The sequence below is a fragment of the Apostichopus japonicus genome, chromosome 8 (genome assembly GCF_037975245.1).
Source record: "Apostichopus japonicus isolate 1M-3 chromosome 8, ASM3797524v1, whole genome shotgun sequence".
In the NCBI taxonomy this organism is placed as follows: domain Eukaryota; kingdom Metazoa; phylum Echinodermata; class Holothuroidea; order Aspidochirotida; family Stichopodidae; genus Apostichopus; species Apostichopus japonicus.
This window is the reverse complement of record NC_092568.1, coordinates 11,400,212-11,422,008: the sequence shown is the minus strand read 5'-3', so window position 1 is coordinate 11,422,008 and position 21,797 is coordinate 11,400,212. Positions and strand designations below refer to the sequence as shown.

Below are 21,797 nucleotides of genomic sequence, written 5' to 3'. Positions count from 1 at the left end.
AAAACTTGATATGAACCGTTGAGTGACTTCAATCCCCAGCTCTGGAGAAATTTCCAACGGCGCCAACGTAGGATTGCATTCTCTCTTTTATAGCCAATACATTTATAAAGCTCGCCAATTTATAAGTTACCGTAAATATGATTGTGAGTAGCTTGTACGCTTCATCAAATCCAATTTTGGAGTAATAAATGTAATTTTGGACGTAAAGGAGTGTCTAAAGTTAGTTTACTTACACGTAATATGAAACCGAGAGAGTAGCTTATAGTTTCATCTCAATATATTTATATATATATATATATATATATATATATATATATATATATATATATATATATATATATATATATATATATATATATATATATATATATATATATATATATATATATATATATATATATATATATATATATATATATGCTATTTACAATACGTGTGAAGAGCCAATATATCATGTAAAACGTTCTGACTGTCTCTCATTAAAATCATGAAATTCGATTCGAGCTCAAGTCAATTATACGTTCTTCCATAATATTAATGGAACAAGCGAAACGAAATATGAGAATTTGCCTCCCGCTGATGCAGTTATTGACTGCATCGTGTAGGTACATTGGTAAGCAATTAGTAACCTCCACGGTGAGTATATACACAATCTGAAATGAATAACCCACTATAGTGTACACAAATTATCATTTTCATCAATGACGTATACAGGTTTTCAAATGTGCAATTTTAGGGGAGTTGGAGTTGGGGGGGGGGGGTGAGGGGGATGGGGCGGGCATGGCGAAATTGTTAAATTGCCAGGACTGATTTAGGTAATGGCATGCACCTTTATGGAAGAGTACTAACCCATCGTTGGCGCTTTGCGGACAGTTTCTAGTTATCAATTTGACAATTGCAGAAATCGTAACTTTACTTCTTGTTAAACTCCAATGAGTGATTGGATGGATAACCTATATACCAATGGTTCTTTAGAATACTTGGCGTTTGTTGCTTCCCCTTGATGAGCGCACGGTATATGTATAAAAGTCAATATTATCGCCAAACATTGTGGCGCCCTCAAAAGTTCCCATAATAATTTACGTTCGATCCATCCCTTTTTTTTTCATTTCTCAACTTTATTCCAGTTTAATTTGCTTTATTTACTTCTCAAATCTTTTAAAGGTCATCAGTTTCCCCCTCCCCAATCCCGCCCCCAATCCCGCCCCCCTAATCTTGCCCCTCACCCAAATATGCTAGAAAGTCAAATAAATGGTCACTCGTGTTTAATCTTCAATAATAACTGCATTTGTTTCCCCTCGTAGACATTTAATTGTCTAATTGAACCTTTCTGAGTATCTGAATACCATTAGGCGAGTCAGAATTTCCATATCAGTACTTTTTTAAGCTTTTAATATTGCATGCTAAATTTAGATTCGGCACTGATGGCATTTAAAAATCCATCACATCGTGTTACCTCATCTATACGACACTGTATAATGACTTGCAATTGTATATTTCTTTTTCCAGGTAAAATTTCCAACGCCGTCACTTCATATTACACCTTTCTTTGCGTTTTTTGTCTATTTTTGTTTCCCATATTGTACGGAAATATAGCTCATTTCCGAACATTAATCACTTCTCAGACAACGGTCGGTAGCGAGAAAATACCTGTATTTGAAGGACAGCAATGTAATTACCTGGTATCAAGTAAGGTACTTATTATGATCAGAGAACGCCTCATCGTCAAAAGCGTACACTGTTTCTTTTTAAGACGCTTGCTATGAATGGTTTAAGAGAATAGCAAGAACGAATTTACTGTAAATATAATATATATATATATATATATATATATATATATATATATATATATATATATATATTTATATATATATTTATATATCTATATATATAGTTATATATATATATATATATATATATATATATATATATATATATATATATATATATATATATATATATATATATATATATATATATATATATATGTGTGTATGTATATATATATGTGTGTGTATGTGCTTTGATGTTACCATGGAAGCAGGCCAGGATTTTCACAATTTTTATACTACTCTATATTATACTCTATAAAGAAAGACGAATGTCTTTGTACATCATATGTACGCGCACCAACCCCCATCCACCCAACCCCCGTAAATGAACCTGCTGGAGTGACTTTTCAGATTTTTTCTTTTCTTCAGTGATAATCATTATGTTTCCATGTTTCCATGTTGCACCGGATGAAATGAACATCAAATGTTTTTTTTTTTCATTTCGATGGTCAAAAAATTGTTCTCAACTTCTATTTAAATTATATATATATATATTAAATTTATTAATATATTATTAAATTTGAGCAATAAGCTGTTTCAGCAAAGGGAAGAACTACATCAGGGTAAACCACACAATGCTTGGTGAAGTTGACATGAATGAGTGGTCATGTGGTGACTTCTAGAATATTTTCAGAGCGTGGAGGATGCAGGGTTGGGGTGCAGGGTTGGGGTGCAGGGATGCAGGGTTGGGAGTGGAGGGTTGGGATAAAGGCAAAGGACTTTTAATCAATCAAATGGAAGGAAAAAACACAACACTTAGATCATATTAAAAGGGGCCATCTCTCTTTCTAGATGATTGATTAAGTCTAGCCCAAATGGATTAACAAGGGCATGTCTATATATATATATATTTTCATATTTTGTGTGATGCAATTTGTGGAGGGACAGAGAGAGGTGATGGGATCATAGTTTTATTAGCAAACCGATTATGTATTTGTTTTACTGTGCAGTTCTCTGATTCCTTATATGGCAAGAGAACACACGATTGCCCTGCTTAGCTAGCACTTAACATATTCTGTAAAGGGAATTTATGTAACTTAATTATTTCAAACAAATATATCAACAATAAATAAAATAAAATAAAACTGTTAGCAAACTGCTTATCCACTAGAGAGCCTGTGTAATAGAATGTGTAAATGTAAGTTGGCCTGACGTTTCGATCCTAGCAGGATCTTCTTCAGAGGCTAGGTGACATGTGTCTTGTCAATTAGCCTCTGAAGAAGATCCTGCTAGGATCGAAACGTCAGGCCAACTTACTTTTACACAACAATAAATAAACAAGAACACACAAGACAAAAGAAAAAAAGAAATCCGTGAATCGAAATTTACTTTTGAGTTTAGAATTTGTATTGCACATTATTCGAGCGAACGAAGTATCAGTCCCTCATAACCCTTTTTTTGTTGTATATATTATATAATATAATAACACTATCTGTGGTATGTATAAATTGAAAACATTTACAGATAAGTCATTACAGAAGGTTTTAAATGTATAGCAATCAATTTTGGTGTTAAATTAAAAGCAAAGTCTAAAAATTGATAAATGCTGGGAAACAGTGTACAAAAACGAGAGAAAATGGGAAATGAAATAATAACAAGACATATAGAGTTAACACGTATCATGAATCCGAGAAAAGCTAAAATACTTTTAATTTCAAACAAATGATACGTTTCTATTCTTAATGAATAGGATATTTTCAAATGTACTTACCTATATATGTTTACTTTCTAAAAAAAAACACCAGAAACACTTTATTTACTCTTTGAAAGTGTCATTTACATTGGTTTTGAATTATGAATATCACCACTTAATGAATTGACAATATTATTTATAATAACAATACGCATTCTCGAACAAATTAATTCATTTCTATGTATTTTGATGATAGCAATGGCGTTCGATGTTAGCAGTGTCATTTTCATGTGCTAAATAAATATGTTTTTTTTAACTTTGGCATCCGAATATATTGTCCCAATCACAGTACCTGGCAACATATGTTGTGCAATTGATTGATAGATTGATTGTCACTTTGCTTTGTATATCATTTTTACTGAAAACAAATATAGATATATATAGTAGGCAATGATATCTTCTACATTGTGAAATCCGACCATCTCTTACTTTTCCTTTCCACGTATCAATGTAAACCAATCCGACACAAAGGCTCCACAACTTACTCCCTCTTTGTTTTATTTGCTTTTTTTAAAAAAAATCAATACTAGAAGGACAGCCCCTCGCAATCATGTACCCATACTTCCCATGAGGTTTGCGCCCCCCCCCCCCATCCCCCACTCATAAGTGTTCATTACGTCATGTATGCTGATTCACTGATGGGATACAAATTTCCTTCTGATCGTAATTCTGAGAAGCAATTCAGAATTCCATATATATATATATATATATATATATTTTCCATATCCTTATTATAGCTAATGCTTATATTATATACCTAACCCTAATTAAGAGCAAATAATATTGCGAGTACGCCTTTTGTTTCTTTTACAATTACACAGATTGCATATTTATTGTCTTAAATTTTGGTGAATCGAATATTTGTAAGAAAATTTATGCATAGATTTGTTTCACATATCAAGTTCCCATTCGATGTCAACGTTTACTTTTCGTTTTATGCTTTGTGATGCATCTGCTTACATTAATGTCGTTGTAATGAATGTTTATGGGATACATAGCTAATCCTAAGATAGTAACATGTTCTCGTCAATAACAGTTTTTTGTTTTAGAAATTATGAAAAATTCTATTTTGAACGAAATTTAGAAATAAAGTGATTTTCCAAATTCCTCTATTAACAAGTACGATGTTAACTTGCCTGGCACTATAGATGAACAAATAACTGTTCTCATATTTAAGTAAGTTATAGGTTTGTTTATTTCTTTCATATCTGACTTACTTTCAGAACGAAAACGAAAAACAAAACAAAACGTAGAAAACTGATAGTTGTGAGAGCAAGGTTGACCTATGTGCGAATTGTTAACAAATAGAATCATAAAAATAAATATTTTCTTATGGTTATCCGTTATAGTTTGGAAATAATTGAAGTTTGAAATCAACAAGAAAGTTATACGGTAACGATTAATTTCCCAGAATGAATATGATATGGTATACATCCTTTCTAACCGCATGTGAACCGTTTGATATTAATATTTAAGCAGCCATTTGTAATCCTGCCTCTCATTTCAGACATTCTTTACGATAACGCATTGTCCAAATCTGTGCGACGATATTCTTCCTCTCCAAATTTTTTCACTTCTTTCATACTTATAGCAATCTCCAAGTAAATTCAGATTGAAGAAATTAATTTACAAGCAAGATATCAATTGCTGTTAGTTTTGAAAAGTAATGTTTTAAAGGAAAGGTCGATAATAAATGTTTAATATTAACATAGTTAAATACGCATCATACGTATAGGTATTTATGGTTAGAATTATGCTTGTTCTTGTTGTTTCAGTATTCTTTTAAAATATATATATATATAACGTACAGCATTAAAATTGATAAATATGCCAGCTTTCATATATACGTGTAAAACAGTTATGCTTATACTCTCAAACAGCGACAAGGTTCGTTTGATCTGAAGGTCACATTCCAATTTTCACTAATATGGATTGTTTTAAAACAGTTAACAAGTTGTTGAAGAAAAATAGTACTTCAAGGAACTCTACGACAGACCTTTGTTTCATCTATGTTAAAATGTTATATTTTAAAAGCGTAATAGAAATATTAGCATGATTGTTTTTGTTGTTGTTTTTTTTTGTCTCTTCAGACTTAAGGTCTTCTTTCAGAATTGCTCAATTTATAAGGTTTTTGTCATGTCTTGATTAATATTAAAACACCTTATAAGTCTAAGTTCACAAATCACTATATCACTTTTCTTCAACATTTATGCATATGTTTAGATTTTTTTATATCTTAAAACTAATAAGAAGAAAAAGGAGAATAACTATATATTAACAATCATGATCATATTAATATAAAAAAAAGAAGAAGAAGAAGAAGTAAAACTGTGAATTTTATAACACACATGAGCAGGTTTCTGTTTTACAATATATACAAAGCAGATGAAATGAAATTATGATTTTAAATACACTATTTACAAGAAAAATACAAAAACGGAGAAACAGATGATTAGAGTGTAAGGCCACTTTGTGAACGTCTTTTTCCTTTTGTTGATGACTCATTAAATGATTTCATTCGCATGACCTCTTACATTACTATCTGTTATAACACAAACAAAATGAAGGCGAACATCCCCCTTCGGTGGTTTCTATAACTTAACGAAACTTGACAGAAACCAAAAAGGAAAAAAAAAAGCGAAGAAAAAAAAAACAACATTTTCTGCAAATTTAACTGTCATCTGTGAAAATGTTGATTCCTATTAATTTTACTTTAATAACCGAGGGAAATTTTGCACCGAAAGGAAAATTGTAACTTTAGGAGAGATTTAAATTTGATCTTGTTTTCTATTCATTACCCAAATATTTTTAAATGTCATCGGTTATCTGTCACTTTCCCAGTATACTGTGGGGATTTATATTTTTGCTGAAAATGAGAAGAAAAAAAACATGAAAAACAAAAATGATGCTCATATAATTGATCACAAGACCGGTTTTTTCATTGCTATGTTATGTTATGCTGAATATTATATCTAATATATAGAATATGATATAGAGCCAGACGAAATAACAAACATAAATACAATACTGGCAAAAATAACAGAGAAAACGAATAGGCTACATAGGTTACTTGAAATCAGTACTGGGTCCCTAACGTAAAATATAACAGTAGGACGTCACTAAAAGTCTAAAATTAGATTGATTTCAAACACTGTGTAGGTAATATCCGGTTTGTCATTTCCCCCTTGTGATTAATTGATGTTAATTACGCAATAGATCTTCTTTGTCTTCAATCGGATATAGATACACCGAGTAAGGTTACTTAATGCTTGTTTGGAATAACCGAAATAAATTGATGAAACTCGGAAAAATTCTGCCGTGAAACTGTTGTGTATAACGTATGAATCATTACACTAAACCATGTGACTGGTCATTAGCATAAGAAACCGTTACTTGATGTGTTTTAATGTGTATTGTTGCTCTAAATCGTATAATTGTACATTGTTGTTTTAAGCATTTAGCTATTGCATTCTCTCGTGTTAGTTTTTAATAAGAATAAGACAATTGTCCATCGTTGAAATTGTTGCAATAAACATTTACATATTGTATTCTCTTGTATCAGTTCGTAATCTGAATAATACAATTGTCCATTGATGCAATAAACATTTACCGTACCTATTGTATTCTCTTGTGTTAGTTCTTAATAAGAATAAGACAAATGTCCATTGTTGCAATAAACATTTACCTATCGTAGTCTCTTGTGTTAGTTCTTGATAAGAATAAGACAATTGTCCATTGTTGCATTAAACAGTTCAATATTGTATTCTCTAGTGTAAGTTGTTAATCCGAAGAAGTTTTTCAGTGCTGTAATAAACATTTACCTTTCGTGTTCCCTTGTGTTAATTATATCCGCATAAAAAGATCTTTCAGTGTTGTAATTAAAGTTTATCTATTGTATTCTCTTCTGTTAGTTGTTCGTCTGAATAAGAAGGTTGTTCGTGGTTGTTATAAACATTTGCATATTAATTCCATTGTAAAATATGAAATAAGAAAAGTTTCCATTGTTGTAATACACATTTACCTATTGTTTTCTTTTGTGTTAAATGTTAATCTGATAAGAAGATTGTTCATTGTTGTAATAAGCTTTCACGGTACCTATTTGTGATTATCATGTGTTAATTGTACATCTGCTATTTAATGTGAAATTTGTTCATCTTTATAATGATAATTACCTATTGTAGCTTCGTTAGCTTCTCTGAATCATTTGACTGTTCGTTCTACCATTGTTGTCACAAACAATTACCTTTTGTATTTTCATGCACGAATCAGATTATTGGCCATTGTTATAAGCAAAAGATTCACATAATGTGATTTCTGTGAACGGTTATTCTGAGCCAGATAATTGTTCTCAAAATCTCAACCTAATTAAATGGTCGTTTTCATTTTTAACCGCAAAACATTAATCTATCGAGGGTTTAATGCGACATATGAAGTGTTGCTTTGAGTAACATAATTCTTTCATTGTTATCATAAACAATGACCTTATTTGTTTCAAAAATGAAAATGGTTATATTAAACCATATGTTTGTTCATTGTTAGTTGAAAGAACGTTATGTCATACGATATTCCATACACAGCCTAAATGTAAGTGTATCTAAGTGTCACACCTGTATATATATATATATATATATATATATATATATATTTATATATACTATGTATAGATAACCACCTCATATGTACGGAGAACACATTTATATGGACAACAAGCTGACTATTAAGGAAATACTTGGTTCGCCCAGTAACAGCTGACGCTATTTTGTATTTTCTGTTTCACCAAACCAGCAAGATAAATTTATAATTGAAAGCTTTTTTGGCCGGTGCATACTAAATGACAGTATCACAATTTCTAAAGGTAATATAAGTACAACATGATTATAAGAAATATATACTTAACTCCTTCGTCGTGCACCTTTCTTTGACAAAGCAAAAATCATATTTATAGCTTCTTCAATATACAAGAACGATATCAAGGGTATAATCGTGGCATTTCTAACACTTACGTAAAAGTTATTCCTGGACTTACTTATTGATTGTATATTAACTGTTGATCTTGATCTGAAAGCGATTATGGTAATCTTAATAATTTTTCTTCAAAGTTATTACTTTCGTCTTTCTTAAGGTGCCACTTCGATTCATATGCCGTTGTAAGTAATTGCGTGCTACCACTTGCATATATATATTGATATATTATCTCTTTTTTTTAACGATCGTTGTTTTTAACAGTATATTTTGCAGATGAGATAACTGTCTTCCGAATATAGGATTCGAGTTCAAGTGTGCCGTTCCACTCAGCCTCGCATTTACCGAATTGAAGTTCATGATAATTGCTATCTTACTCTTCATTAACGTATAATTGTAGAACGTCCTGTCAGTCACGTGTTGTATAAGTGACTTTAAAATCCGTTATGTCTTGAGAGACACGTCAATTAATGAACTCACTATGTCTAGCCAACCTTGAGATGTCACTTCAACATTTGAGAAGAGTTTCTTTTTGTGCAAACAGTGGTCAATAACGTCTGTATAATACCGTCTGTATAGCACATTTCATTTCAGCGAGATAATAGGTTACTTACTTATGTTATTCTTTCTTAAAGACTTTCATATCAAAGATCAAAGATATTCTCAAATCAGATGCAAATATGTCATATGTGTAGAAACGAAATTAAATTGGTTAACCGACAAAGTACGGTGTGTCCGCAACAACACGATGTAAGTATTTGAACCACGAAATTGTAAAAATAGCTTGAAAAATGAGCCTTTGCTAAGGAAAACGATGGAGAAATGATTTCACCACTGTAAGTAAGTATTTTTGAAATTCAAGTGTTATGTTGTTTTGCATAAACTGTTTATCATGTGACGAGAAGTCACCTTACCCCCTCCCCCCCCCCCCTACCAATGTTGCACCACTGCACTTATTATTTCTATTCATGATCATCAGTGTCCGAAAGTAAGACCGCTATTTTGGACGTATAATATTTCCGGCTGACATTGCACAAAGGTTTCACTAATTTCTTAAAAAGGGCGAAGAGTATTTTGCTAACCTTGTGGAATTATCGAAAGTATAAAATGAACGTGTCATTTTTGTTTCTTTATTGTACATGCGATTAAAATATTTGTAGATTATTGAATTCCTAAAAGGGTCAAGTTAACGGGGGTTTAACGTTAATTGTGATACGATATAACATCTAAAATGAAAGCTATGTTCTACCGACGTCACTCTCTGCCCTCAGTCTCTTGTAATTTATTATTAAGCATAGCTAGACTTCCCACTCCTTGTCCAAGAGGGGACGGTACCGCACCTCCTCCGTGATTCCTTCTGGTCTCGTATAACTGCTTTTGCATGACTGCCAGGGACACCTTATTCGATTGCAGAAAGTCCTTCATACTGATCATTTCCCCTGACATTCTTCTTCCAGCACCATCCGTTTCGCTGTCGAACTCGGTCACCTCTACGGCGTTCGTCTTCGGCGCCGTCGTACCGTTCTCCGTCCTCTTTTCCTCCTGCGAGGAATGGAGCTGGCGCTGCAGATGTCCGGGAGTGATTGCATTCCGTCTGGGTCGAGGTTTCCTCCTGTGACAACATTTGCAGTCTAACTTCCTCAGGCACCAATTTAAAAACTGTTTTATCACGATCGATATAACATTGTAAAATGAGTATATACAGCACACACCTGCGGTTAAGAAGCAAAAGTTACCTAGTCTATAGAGAAATTGGGTATCGTAGTCTGACATTTGACTCGGCACCAGATCACCGAATCCAATGGTACTGAAGGCCACAAAACAAAAGTAGAAACTATCGTAGAAGTTCCACCCCTCTACAGTAGAGTAGACGGCCGATGCGCAACTCGCAATAGTGACAGCCCCAATCGTCAGGTACAACAGAACCCAATAAACGGAGGGTTTCCAATTCTCTAAATCGTCATCGCTCTGTTCCGAAGGCCGACGACCGTTATTTGGTAATTTAAGGCCATTCTGATCTCGTTGGCGTCGAAGCTTCCGTTCATGAAACTTTTTCATAATCAAGGCGAGGAATGTGATAAGTCTTTCTAAGAAAATGTTGAAGAATAGAATGCACGCGGAACACCCTGGAAGGCCATAAACTATCAGCATCGCTTTACCGAGTATCGTGGATGGTGACGTCATACCAAACCCTGGAAAGAAAGAGAAAAGAAAGTTTAATTAAAATATTGTTGAAATGACCGAGCAGGATAAGTTTCTCGTATACTATAGACTATATTGGAACTCGTCAAGTGATACACCACAGACGAGCAGTATGTTGTTTATTCATAAACCTGTTAGTTATAAAAGATAGCCCTTCTTCGTGGCAAGTTTCATCATAATTATGTTTAGACACAGAAGAGGGCAACATAACACCCTATAAACCTTTTGAAGTAGGATTATGCATGCACGCGATGTGTGAATATTCGCTCATGAAGATCGCTCATTTTCCCTTAGTTAACAGGTTGTCAATTATTGATCTGTGATACTCTCTATTAAGTCAGTAATCAATTTTCACTGATAGCTTCTCAACATGGATTTTTTTTGGCTAGCTGGTTTAAGAACCATCACGCACTTATTCGGCTAGTCAATGCAGAAAGTCCACTGAGATGGTTCTGGTTACGCGAATCGTCAATGAAGACCGCTGGTGTTATACCTGATCTTTACATATTCTTGAATCTTACTTTACACTGTCAGATAAGAGCACTGACGAATGACAACTTTCACATATGTTTTGACGTAATACAGGTATATAGGCCAATTAGGCTATACTCATCATGCATACATAGTCTATTACGATATTGAATAAACTGGTTACGCGAATCTTACAATGGAATCTTTTCGATTTCGTTTTACAAGTTACCATTTCAATTGATACATTCTATCATCTGATCATGTCAACATGAAAGAGAAAACAAGGAACCCAGTTGAAGGAAAATTGATGATCTGCATTCATGCGTGAGGCATCAATACTAAGAGTATGCTCAATGAAACGAAAGTTCACATGGTATGATGTGAGGGAGAGTAAACATGTTGATATAATGTTTGATGTTAAAAATTGGCATTTATATCTGAACTCTCTCACTGCACCTGTCAATGCACGAAACAATAAAATACCCTGCAAGCACCTCTGTTAATTAAATGAGCTGACATATAACCTTTAATTATCAGATCATTATAGCGCGTACAAAGTATACGGACAGAGTCATTTGCGCGAAATCTACGTCTGGTGTATCTAGGCTAACAAAGGGGCCTATAGCTGAGACGTGGATTTTAACGTTTAATGGTACTATATCAAAACACACATGACAGTAATTCTTCTAACACTGGGCAGTTTTGTTCAATTATTTCAGAATTACTGATAAGAAATTTCAAGAGCAATGAAACACACACATGTACACACGAAGCTGTAAACAGACAACATTCATTACTTGCAATGGCCTTACAGAATGTATATGTAAGACTCTTTCAGTTCAATTAATGAAGTTGTGAAACCTTTCCAGTAATTATCAAAACTGAAGGGGGTATAAAAGGGGGAAGCGCCTGATCGTAAATGGGGCTTCACATATCCTCGGATTAGGCCGCAACAAGAAATGTGGCTTTCTATAGTTTTAAGGGGCTCTTATTAATGGAGTTAGAGGACGTAAGGATATAAGCTCTGGTGATCAGGTTACCATGAGATTTAGCATATTAGAAAGGTATATGAAGAAGGAAAGAATATAAATTCAAGTAAACAGACCTCTTCCAACTGGGTTTTGGTCACGTGATTTATGTTCATAACCAGAGTATCATTGACAATAATGCACAAAAAAAAAAAGATGTTATGGTAAGTTGTAAAATTTTATTCTATAAAGGTTGGCAAAAGATTTTTACGTCTACAAACATAATGAAATGACAGTTAGGTTCTCCAGTAGATACATCCGTTAGAACCTTTAGATTCAAACGGTTTTGCTCGGTGACTGTGATGATTTAGATATTTATATAATATAGAGGCATCGTTCCTCTGTCGTTACACCAGTAACGAAGAAGCACTGACGACTTGATTTTATTTTCGCTATATTGTTGAGTTGACTTCACATGACACTTGTTAATAATGTTGAAATGAAATATTAAATATGACGAATCATTTCCTGCTATGACGTCAGAGGTTTATTTCGCTTCGGTTGGTTTTCCTTATATTTAACACGTATAACATAAACAAAAACGAAATAAGGAACCGATGAAATAATAATGTTATTAACGTATATAGGCATGGTATATAGGATGAAAACATTAATGACCCCGCCGGAACTGTCAGGACATGTATACTTATAAATATCACATAAGTCGCTCTTCGCAGTGTATATAATATGTAGTGCGGGTCGAGAATTTTTTGGAAAAGGGAGTCTATGATACAGCAATTGATGTATACCGAAGCAGATGTGTATACGGTATAAAAAAAGAACGGTAAAAAGAAAGAAAGAAAAAACATTGATTAAAAGTGTTACAAGTTGTATTCCACAAGTCATCTATGGCACGTAACACTTGTCGTGCGACCAGTCTGCTTGCCGTTGTATTGTATGCATACATTAAATGTCTCCTATGTATCTTTGGTGTATGTTTGGTATGTGTCATGTAAATGGTAAGAAGAGAGGGCATTGAGGGGGGAAGGCTGTGAATGGAAGCGAACACACAGTGAGGAATGCAATAAACGGAGAGTAACCCCTCAGTTTTCGACTTAATTTATTTATATCCCCCCCCCCCCCGTACGCGTAACAAAAGTAAAGAATGACCGCGAGCGAAGGCTGTTCAAAACTGCAGCCAATGGGTATACCTTGTTTTGCGCAAAACTGTTTGCCACTGATTTTCAGAGCCCCATCGCCCCCAAAAAGGTCAGAAGAAGTATGCTTGGCGGGTGGGGGGGGGGGGGGTGGAGCGGGGCGGAAGGACACATGTTATTCCATATGGATTTAATTCACATTCATGGTCCTAATCTCGAAACCACCCTCAATTATTGTTGCCGCCAATGTTTTAGAAATATATTTGTTATACTTTAATTATATCAGGCCATACTCCTGGGAGCATGTGTCCACTACCACCCCTCACACCCCTTTCACCCCTAACCCCTAATCCCTCATATAAGTTTTCATTTTGGTTAATCTTTGAAAGTAATGTCGAGAATAATTTAGTTTCTTTTATTATGATTACCTAGTCTTTCGTATTTCTTTGTGGTAAGTTTCTACTGAGCTATAGGTTTGTAGATAATAAAAAGTCTTCCCCCCCCCCTTTGATTGTTTATGGATGGGTCTGGGTGGAATGATGTGCAAACAATCACATTAGTACGCACCTCAAGTCTATTTCGAAAATATGAATTTAACTGGTGCGAATATTACTAAATAAATATGATGCACATGCCATTATGAACACATTTTAAGATAGACAAAAACTAACCTGATCTATCTATCTATATTTATATATATACATGTATAAATAAATGTGTATTTATTTATATATGTATATATATATATATATATATACATATATATATATATATATGTACACATATATATATATATATATATATATATATATATATAGTAAGCATCCTGGGATAAACGATTCCATTGTACCATACACTTTTACTGTACTCTACCTTTATCCGCACATTTTCACAGTCTGATGACGTCAAACATCGCATGTTTCATAATTGTCATTGTGTTCTGACTACAGTTACCAATGTTTGTTTGGTCCATGAGTGACCTCAGCATATATATCTCTGTCAAACCTTATAACGTCGTAATCTATTCACTAATTACTTCATTATGGTCAATTCTCTCCAAAACCTCCTTTAGCTGGTTTCGAGATTCGATTTTTCTATCCCTTTCTTTATGTTTTTCTTTTCGTTGTCTTCTTCGGCTTCTTGCCTTTTGGAGTTTCATTAGGTATTATTTGAAATCTCGATTACGCTTCCGTTGCCGTGGATACACTATTTATTTAAGACCAATCAACTGATTGGGGTATGAGAACCATTTTCATACACGGAGTGACCAAATAGTTTGCCTAAGAATTTTTTCCTTTTCTTTTCTCTCTATTTTTTTTGGGGGGGGGGGGGGGTGGGTTGTGAATTGATCAATAGTCGATGGACAGAGGCATTGGAAATTGGGAACAAGTTTAGTGCATTATATCGCGCCGCAATTAACTAAACGAATCATGTCTGGAGAAAGTAACTACACACACAAACATACAACACAAACATACATACATACATAGAAACACACATGCACACACCCATACATATACGTACATACAATTCACAACAGCTGGTAGCCTAACTGAACCTCACCTCAAGTTAAAATTTGAACAAAAATGCGTAGGTTTTTGTAGTCAGTCATAAATTGACATTTAATCAAAAGAGCGTGGGTTCTTTACTTGTCTTCCATCTCTCTCTCTCTCTCTAGCTCTCTGTCTTTCCTCTTTATTTCGTCTGTTTTTGTCGATAAACGAAGAAATTAAAATAAACAAAATGACTTGTTTAGACTTGCATAGTAGCTCAGCCAACTAGACTTCAAATAGTGCATACCACCTGGTTAGCTTGAGGGATAGAGATACTTAGCCGTGTACACGATTTAATCACAAAATAAAAACAGCCAAAAAATAATGAAATAAATCAGAAATATAAATAAAATATGAGAAACATTTCACTTTACTCTATCTATGATCTACCATTTTTTTTTGGGGGGGGGGGGGGCATTTTTCTTCATATTTTGTATGCGTTGGTTTGACATATATGGGTTCACACCTTTTTTTTTTGCCTTAGGCAAAAAAAAAAAATATTTAACTAATTTTAGGAGATTTTTCGATAAAATATTTTATGATAAGAGAGAAATTAAGTGTTCGGATATGGAATATTTTCTCTCCATTTCTATAGTGACGTCACAAATGTGAACGTTTCATTTATGTCTATAGCATGATTATATATTGAAGCAAATTAGCAAAACGTCCAACTTTGACGTATTACTATATTACCAAAGAATAAATGAAAATTCTTAAGCCGATTTCTTCGTCCACACTGAAACATTGCCTTACCATATTCCTTAATAGACAATCTTGGAGTGTTTTATCATTCATGCAGTTCTGTGGGGCATCGTTTTGTGGCTAGCGAACATTTCTCCAGGCCGAAGTAAATGTGTTATTATTCTCTTCGGGTAGCCTATACTGGTTAGTTGTAAATTAGGCCAAAGCTGTATAGAAGCATATGCTGTGGAAATATGCTTCCGTGTATCCGATAAATAATTCCTTCTCGTTTTGCAAAGGTTTTTGTTGCCATGGAGATCTTAGGCATCTATTGTTACCCACAGACAGCAAGCTAGACAATATATTTATACTGTACATAGCCTGTGCGTGTATATTTATTCGTAGACGTTACGTTGCCATGACAGCCAACATATTATTCTTTTAAGCTATTGAGAATAATTCATTTTTTCACACAGTATAAAGAGTAGAACGTGTTTAGGTTATAGTTTTGTATAGTAGACTCCACTGTGATAAACCTGTTACATTTGTCACATAGATCACTGCAGAATAATATCAAACGTGTAACAGTTCCGTATAAATTTAAAACAAATTCTCTTAGAATTCTTTAGAAATTGACCTGATTTAAATTTATTTCTACTTGTTCTTAGATGTGTAAAATTACGTCAATTATCGACTATTTAATTTGCTGACTTAACAACAAACATTATGCACTCCACCTGACAGTTCTATCTTATAATATTACTTGGATGCTTGCCAAAAACACCCGCCGAGCACTGGTACATTGGTAGCTAGGCTACTATTATCTGTTAATTCCTAGCACGTACTGACTATGGCAAGTGTTCCAGTATCATATTCTTTTCTCTCTTTTATTGATATCGTCAGCAGCCAGGTGAAGCTAACCCACTCAGTGATGGAAGACATGTTGAATGAAATTGTATAGGTTATATCGCCTTATATCTGAGCGTATATACATTATGAAAACAAAAGTGCCATAAGCTTAGGCTTATTCATTAGTATACGTCGATCCTATATAGTTTGTAGCCTATATAGGCGCAAAAGATACATGACAGTGTCATAAGGCTATATGATTGTTCAGTAGTATCTATACTGTAGCTGTATGGGGTAGAATGATGGTAATTATATAGGCCCCTAATCTCGAGGTAGTTATGAGAACACAGATGTAATTTCCAATTCATTTGATTATATTTTAGTTTATTGTATAGGCTGGTATCTTTATTTGAAGGAAAACTCTACTAATGAAATCACAAGAGAACAGGGATAGTGCAGATTTTGATCTGCTCTTTACAATGGCAAAGTCAGGGTAGATGATATATTGCCAATTTTCTAATAACTTTTAGTAGCATACACATGCGCATACGGAAGAGCAAATCGTAAATGGAAGCACACGATCAAGAACCTCTTCGGTACCATCGTTGTTATGACGTTAGGTTAAATCTGTACTATAGTTAATGAAAGTTTCATGAATTAATTGTAACAGTGAGCGATATTCGTGCGGATGTTTGAAATCATATAGATGAATTATAATATAATACATAATAATTATGATCGACTGAAACGAAGACTTTTTTTTTCTTTCCTTATTTCTTCTAAGATGTCTCATATCTCGGAATCAACTATACTCAAACAATGGTGCTTGTGTTTACTTTCGCTTGACCTACACTGGAAGCACAACACACTCATGCGCAGAAAGAGGAAACCCCGGAATGGACTATTTGATCATATTATCATTAACTGTAAAATGCCGAAGATTAGTTTAATTTAAAGTTTATTCCTATATAGAAACATCCAACATTATACTTGACCACATGAAGTAAGGAATAATAGGTTAAACGCTATTATACCATTACCTTTATACGCTACTTAAAGACACTATAAATTCATTGTCAATGTCTTTTCCGTAGAAGTTTGTGACATCTTTGTCAGATTTTGTACACCTAACAGTAGAACTTCATTATGCTAATCACATCTGTCAATTTCTGGTTCCTGGAGTCACTTGTAAACTCCAAACCCCCATTTTGTTTTTGTTTCTTTCTCTTTAAACATAGTTTATACCTTTTGCTGATGTAAAAAACAAACCATGCCTCTGGGTTATACGATGAGGCTCCAAACTTCCACTGCTCTAGTTTTTTTGGTGTTTCCCCCCTCTTATATACGTGAAATGAATGCGCTCCCTTTGCGATTGTTCATACTAAAACACGTCGGGCGCCATCCGTTCCATGGCACAGAACGCCATGACACTATAATCTTCGCCAAAAGGCCTAAGCGGTAAAAAAAAAAATGCATGCATTTGCAAGGCCGTGTGTAACTTTTAATTACACTCTAATCGATAAATGCTGTTAAGGGTAAACGCGTTCCTCTCTGACAGTCAGCTTGAAATCCAAAAAAAAAAAAAAAAAAAAGCAAAGAGAGATAGAGAGAGAGAGGAGGAAATCCGTAATAGTGTAAGCCATTGCATGATCATATTGCCGTTTAACTCATCAACGTTGAATTTCACTCTAAACAGGATTACACAGTATATGTATGTGGTTTTATAGACCGTCATGTCTCTCTCTACATATAAATATTCGTTTATTTTACTGTACAATGCTTGAAGGCCATATGGTTCGACGTAATTCGCTAATCAGATTTCTGTCTGTTTAGTACATAAGGTGGGGAAAAATGACGAGGATTTTCAAAAGCACTTACGTCTAAGATAGAGAAAGCAAGCAAGCAAGAAAGAAAGGGTGAAATGTAAAAAGGCCAAAAAAAAAAAAAGTGATGTGGTTTAGAAATGCATCGAAACTCAACCCGAAGGTCGCAATTACATTCTTTCTAAGAAGATGATATGATAGGAGGCGATTTTCCCTTTTTTTTTTGCTTTAGCAAAACCCCAAAATAGAAAAATTGACAAATATAGCGTTAAATGTCACCTTGAACTTTCGCGGCCAATCTTTCATCGAAATTTACCAGAGAAGACTTTTGTCCTTTTTCATTTTCATTCCACAAATCATCACGTTCTGTACTTCAATTAGTCCACTCGTAACATATAATATTTATAGTTACGGTTGTCTAAAATAATTTGCACAAAATAAAAATGTTCATTTAATTCGACTACAATATAACTAGGTTTTCAAAACAAAGGAGGAAGTGAGCAGGGCGGAAGGCGTTGGGTGGGTCTGGGGAAGTTAAAATTCTTATTTAATCAGCAGCAGTTTTTGCAATGTATCCCAAAATTCCTCAATATATATATATATATAGGAATAACGGAAAAACTGTTAAACAACTATGCTGCATTTAGAGAAAGGCTGGATCTCGAGTGAGATACAATAATTGAATTAGGTAAGTGATTGGAAGTAAAACAGCCAATGTTTGGTTTTTGCAGAGCTTTCGAGCAAAACTAGCTCTTCTTCAGTGCATGATCACCGAAAGTGATATATATATATACATATATATATATATATATATATATATATTTCATTAGTTGAAATGAGTTCACTATTTTCATTAGTTACTCTGAAATTTAACATGCATATAAACAAAATCTAATTATATGTAAATATATATTTATACATACATATACATATATCAATTGTTATCTATGGAAACAACGAATCTCAAAATAATATTAAAAACAATACAAGGATATAGCGATAATAGAAGTGAACCAGCCCTGGTTTCCAGTTTAATGAGAGTGGTAACTTTGCCAACCATAAAATTCTCTCATAAGTCGTAATGAAATTTGGTTTAAAAATAGACAATTTATATCACGTCTATCATGTCTATTTCTCATTCATGCTTCACTCTTTTTTTTAAACTTACAAAATACATATTTGTCGTTTGAAATATACATAGCCCATTGTGTTCATAGTTTACAACATAGCAATATGAAAACTACCGCACGCATCTTTGAAAACTGTTCAAAAACGTACTTCTTAAAATTCGGTTTAAATTTTGTGTTTAAAGACTTGAAACTCTATCTTTCTTTTTCTATTAATATTATATATTCTTCCGAATGTTTCTTTCCCTAAATCAATGTTACGTGTTCTGTCTGGATGTGGTTAATATATACAGTGAATGGACGAGAACCTACTGGCAACAACCTTGACTAAAGGCACACCGTCGGGGAAATGTATAGGATTATTGATTAATCAGCATTTCTGATAAACTTCGGAGAGAGAATTAGGAAAACGAAAGAAGAAAAAAATAGAGATTGTCCAAGACTGAACAATTGTTGCGTTTATTTTCGATAAAGTTTGGTCAAAATAATGTTCGAAAATGTTTTTAAAAAAAAAAATCGAATTTAATCTAATTTAATCTGTTTTATATAATTTATTGTGTTTCATTGTGTATGGATCACGGAATATATTCTAGACATCTGTAATAAAAACGGCAAAATATATAATAATACAGGTGAGGTTTTATGATCAAAACAAATTAAATGCACCACTTCACCGATCTTATATCTAATGAAACCTAAATTGGTCAGAACGAAAGCTTGTCTCGCTCTACCCAATAGCAGACTGTTCATGCAAGATTTTTCTCCAAAACAAATTCCCTCGCATTGCTTTTATATATTTATATATTCGTCTTTAAAATATGTAAGAGAGGGGGGGGGGGCAATGTTCGTGATCCCAATAGGACAAAGATGATCCTTAATCCGTGTCGAGAAATGTGATGCATTATACACAGAGATTTAATAGTACCGCCTACATATTACACAAGGGTAATAAACAATTCTCAACAAGCATGTACACACAAAAACCTACGTAGCGAGTAAATTGAGGCCACAGTGCATCACGGTTTATTAAATTTTAGACTAATGTCAAAAATAAATTTGCTTTATTCTTTTTAATTTAAAAAAAAAAGCACAGGAATTATTTAGAATTCAACATTCTTGAGTTTTCTCTTTCTTTTTTTGCTTGATTTTCTATTCACGTTATTCAAGTGATTGCCGTCTGCTAAGTATTGCTGACGAAGGTCCCAGGGGGACCGAAACTTCCAATATATAATTTCTAATACTTTTCTCCTTACTTGTAAATTATGAGTCATATCTTATATCTCTAGTTTTCTCTAATATATATATATAAAATATATAAATATATATATATATATGTATGTTTATGTATATATATATATATAAATATATATATATATATATATCTCTAGTTTTCTCTAATATATATATATATAAAATATATAAATATATATATATATGTTTATATATATATATATAAATATATATATATATATATATATATATATATATATATATATATATATATATATATATATATTATTTATCGCATATAATGGCTGTTTTCATTCCACTTTATGTAGCCACCCATAATTCAAGATGTCATTAATTTAGCTATTGTATGTGTAGTGATTCGCCGTGGATGTACAATCCATTAGTCTCCTTTACGACCAAAATGAGGCATCCAATAGTTGCCAGCGATGTTATTAATAATGACAGAGAACACGTTAACCAATTATTGATGTTGTATGCCGTGATTTACAAGTTGAAGTTCGTAGACCGTAAAAACGAATGTTCGAATAATTATTCCCAGGAACCATAACGAGTACGTACGTTACAGTATGAAGAACTATGTAATTTGTCAAAGATGTGAAAAATGAATTTTTAAAATGATAAATACTAAAAAAAAATCAAAATAAATAAAAGAGAGAATGTTGAGAGATAGAGGGGTGTTGATTGATATAAAAAAAATATTTGACGAATTTCATCATAAATATCATGCAAGTTTTACTATTGTTTTCCAAGTTAGCAACAGCAAGGTATGAAAATGCATTGAGATTGGGACAGAGCTTAGGCAGTTCATGTTGTGAGTGCGTGAATAGTTAAAGCAAATTTGTTTAAAAGTAGGTTAATATCCTCAATGATTTCATTAAGAATATCTGGTCCACCAAAAGACTCGAGTAAAAATGAGGCTTTAAGAGAAAATCTTGTTAATATTATCTCAATTTCATATTTTCGGAGCACTGCATAAACCTAACGTAGCTTTTTAATTTGATTAGCCTATTAGGCCATCAGCTGAAGCTCAAAATGTGGCTGTAAAATCAGTTTCGTTCCAGCAACACCGGGTCTAGACTTTTAATGCATTTTTGGGTAGTTTAATGCATCACAATCATTATATCAAAAGTTCTCCAAAAAATTTCCTGCAGTATTTTTGTAAGAAACCCTTGAAATTGGGTATGTTATGTAGACATTACGTGCTACGATGCTATATATTAGGAACACA

The 21,797-nt window shown here is 33.3% G+C and overlaps 1 protein-coding gene across 1 annotated transcript in view; it reads right to left on the bottom strand.

Annotated features, from left to right (window-relative positions):
• Positions 1-3,150: 3,150 nt before the first annotated feature.
• LOC139970916 (potassium channel subfamily K member 13-like) overlaps positions 3,151-21,797 on the bottom strand; it is an 84,704-nt gene continuing 66,057 nt past the window's right edge. Inside the window, exon 2 of the mRNA XM_071976985.1 lies at positions 3,151-10,679. Coding sequence (XP_071833086.1) covers positions 9,742-10,679 — 938 coding nt within the window. The 3' untranslated portion in view covers positions 3,151-9,741. The remainder of the gene's footprint in view (positions 10,680-21,797) is intronic.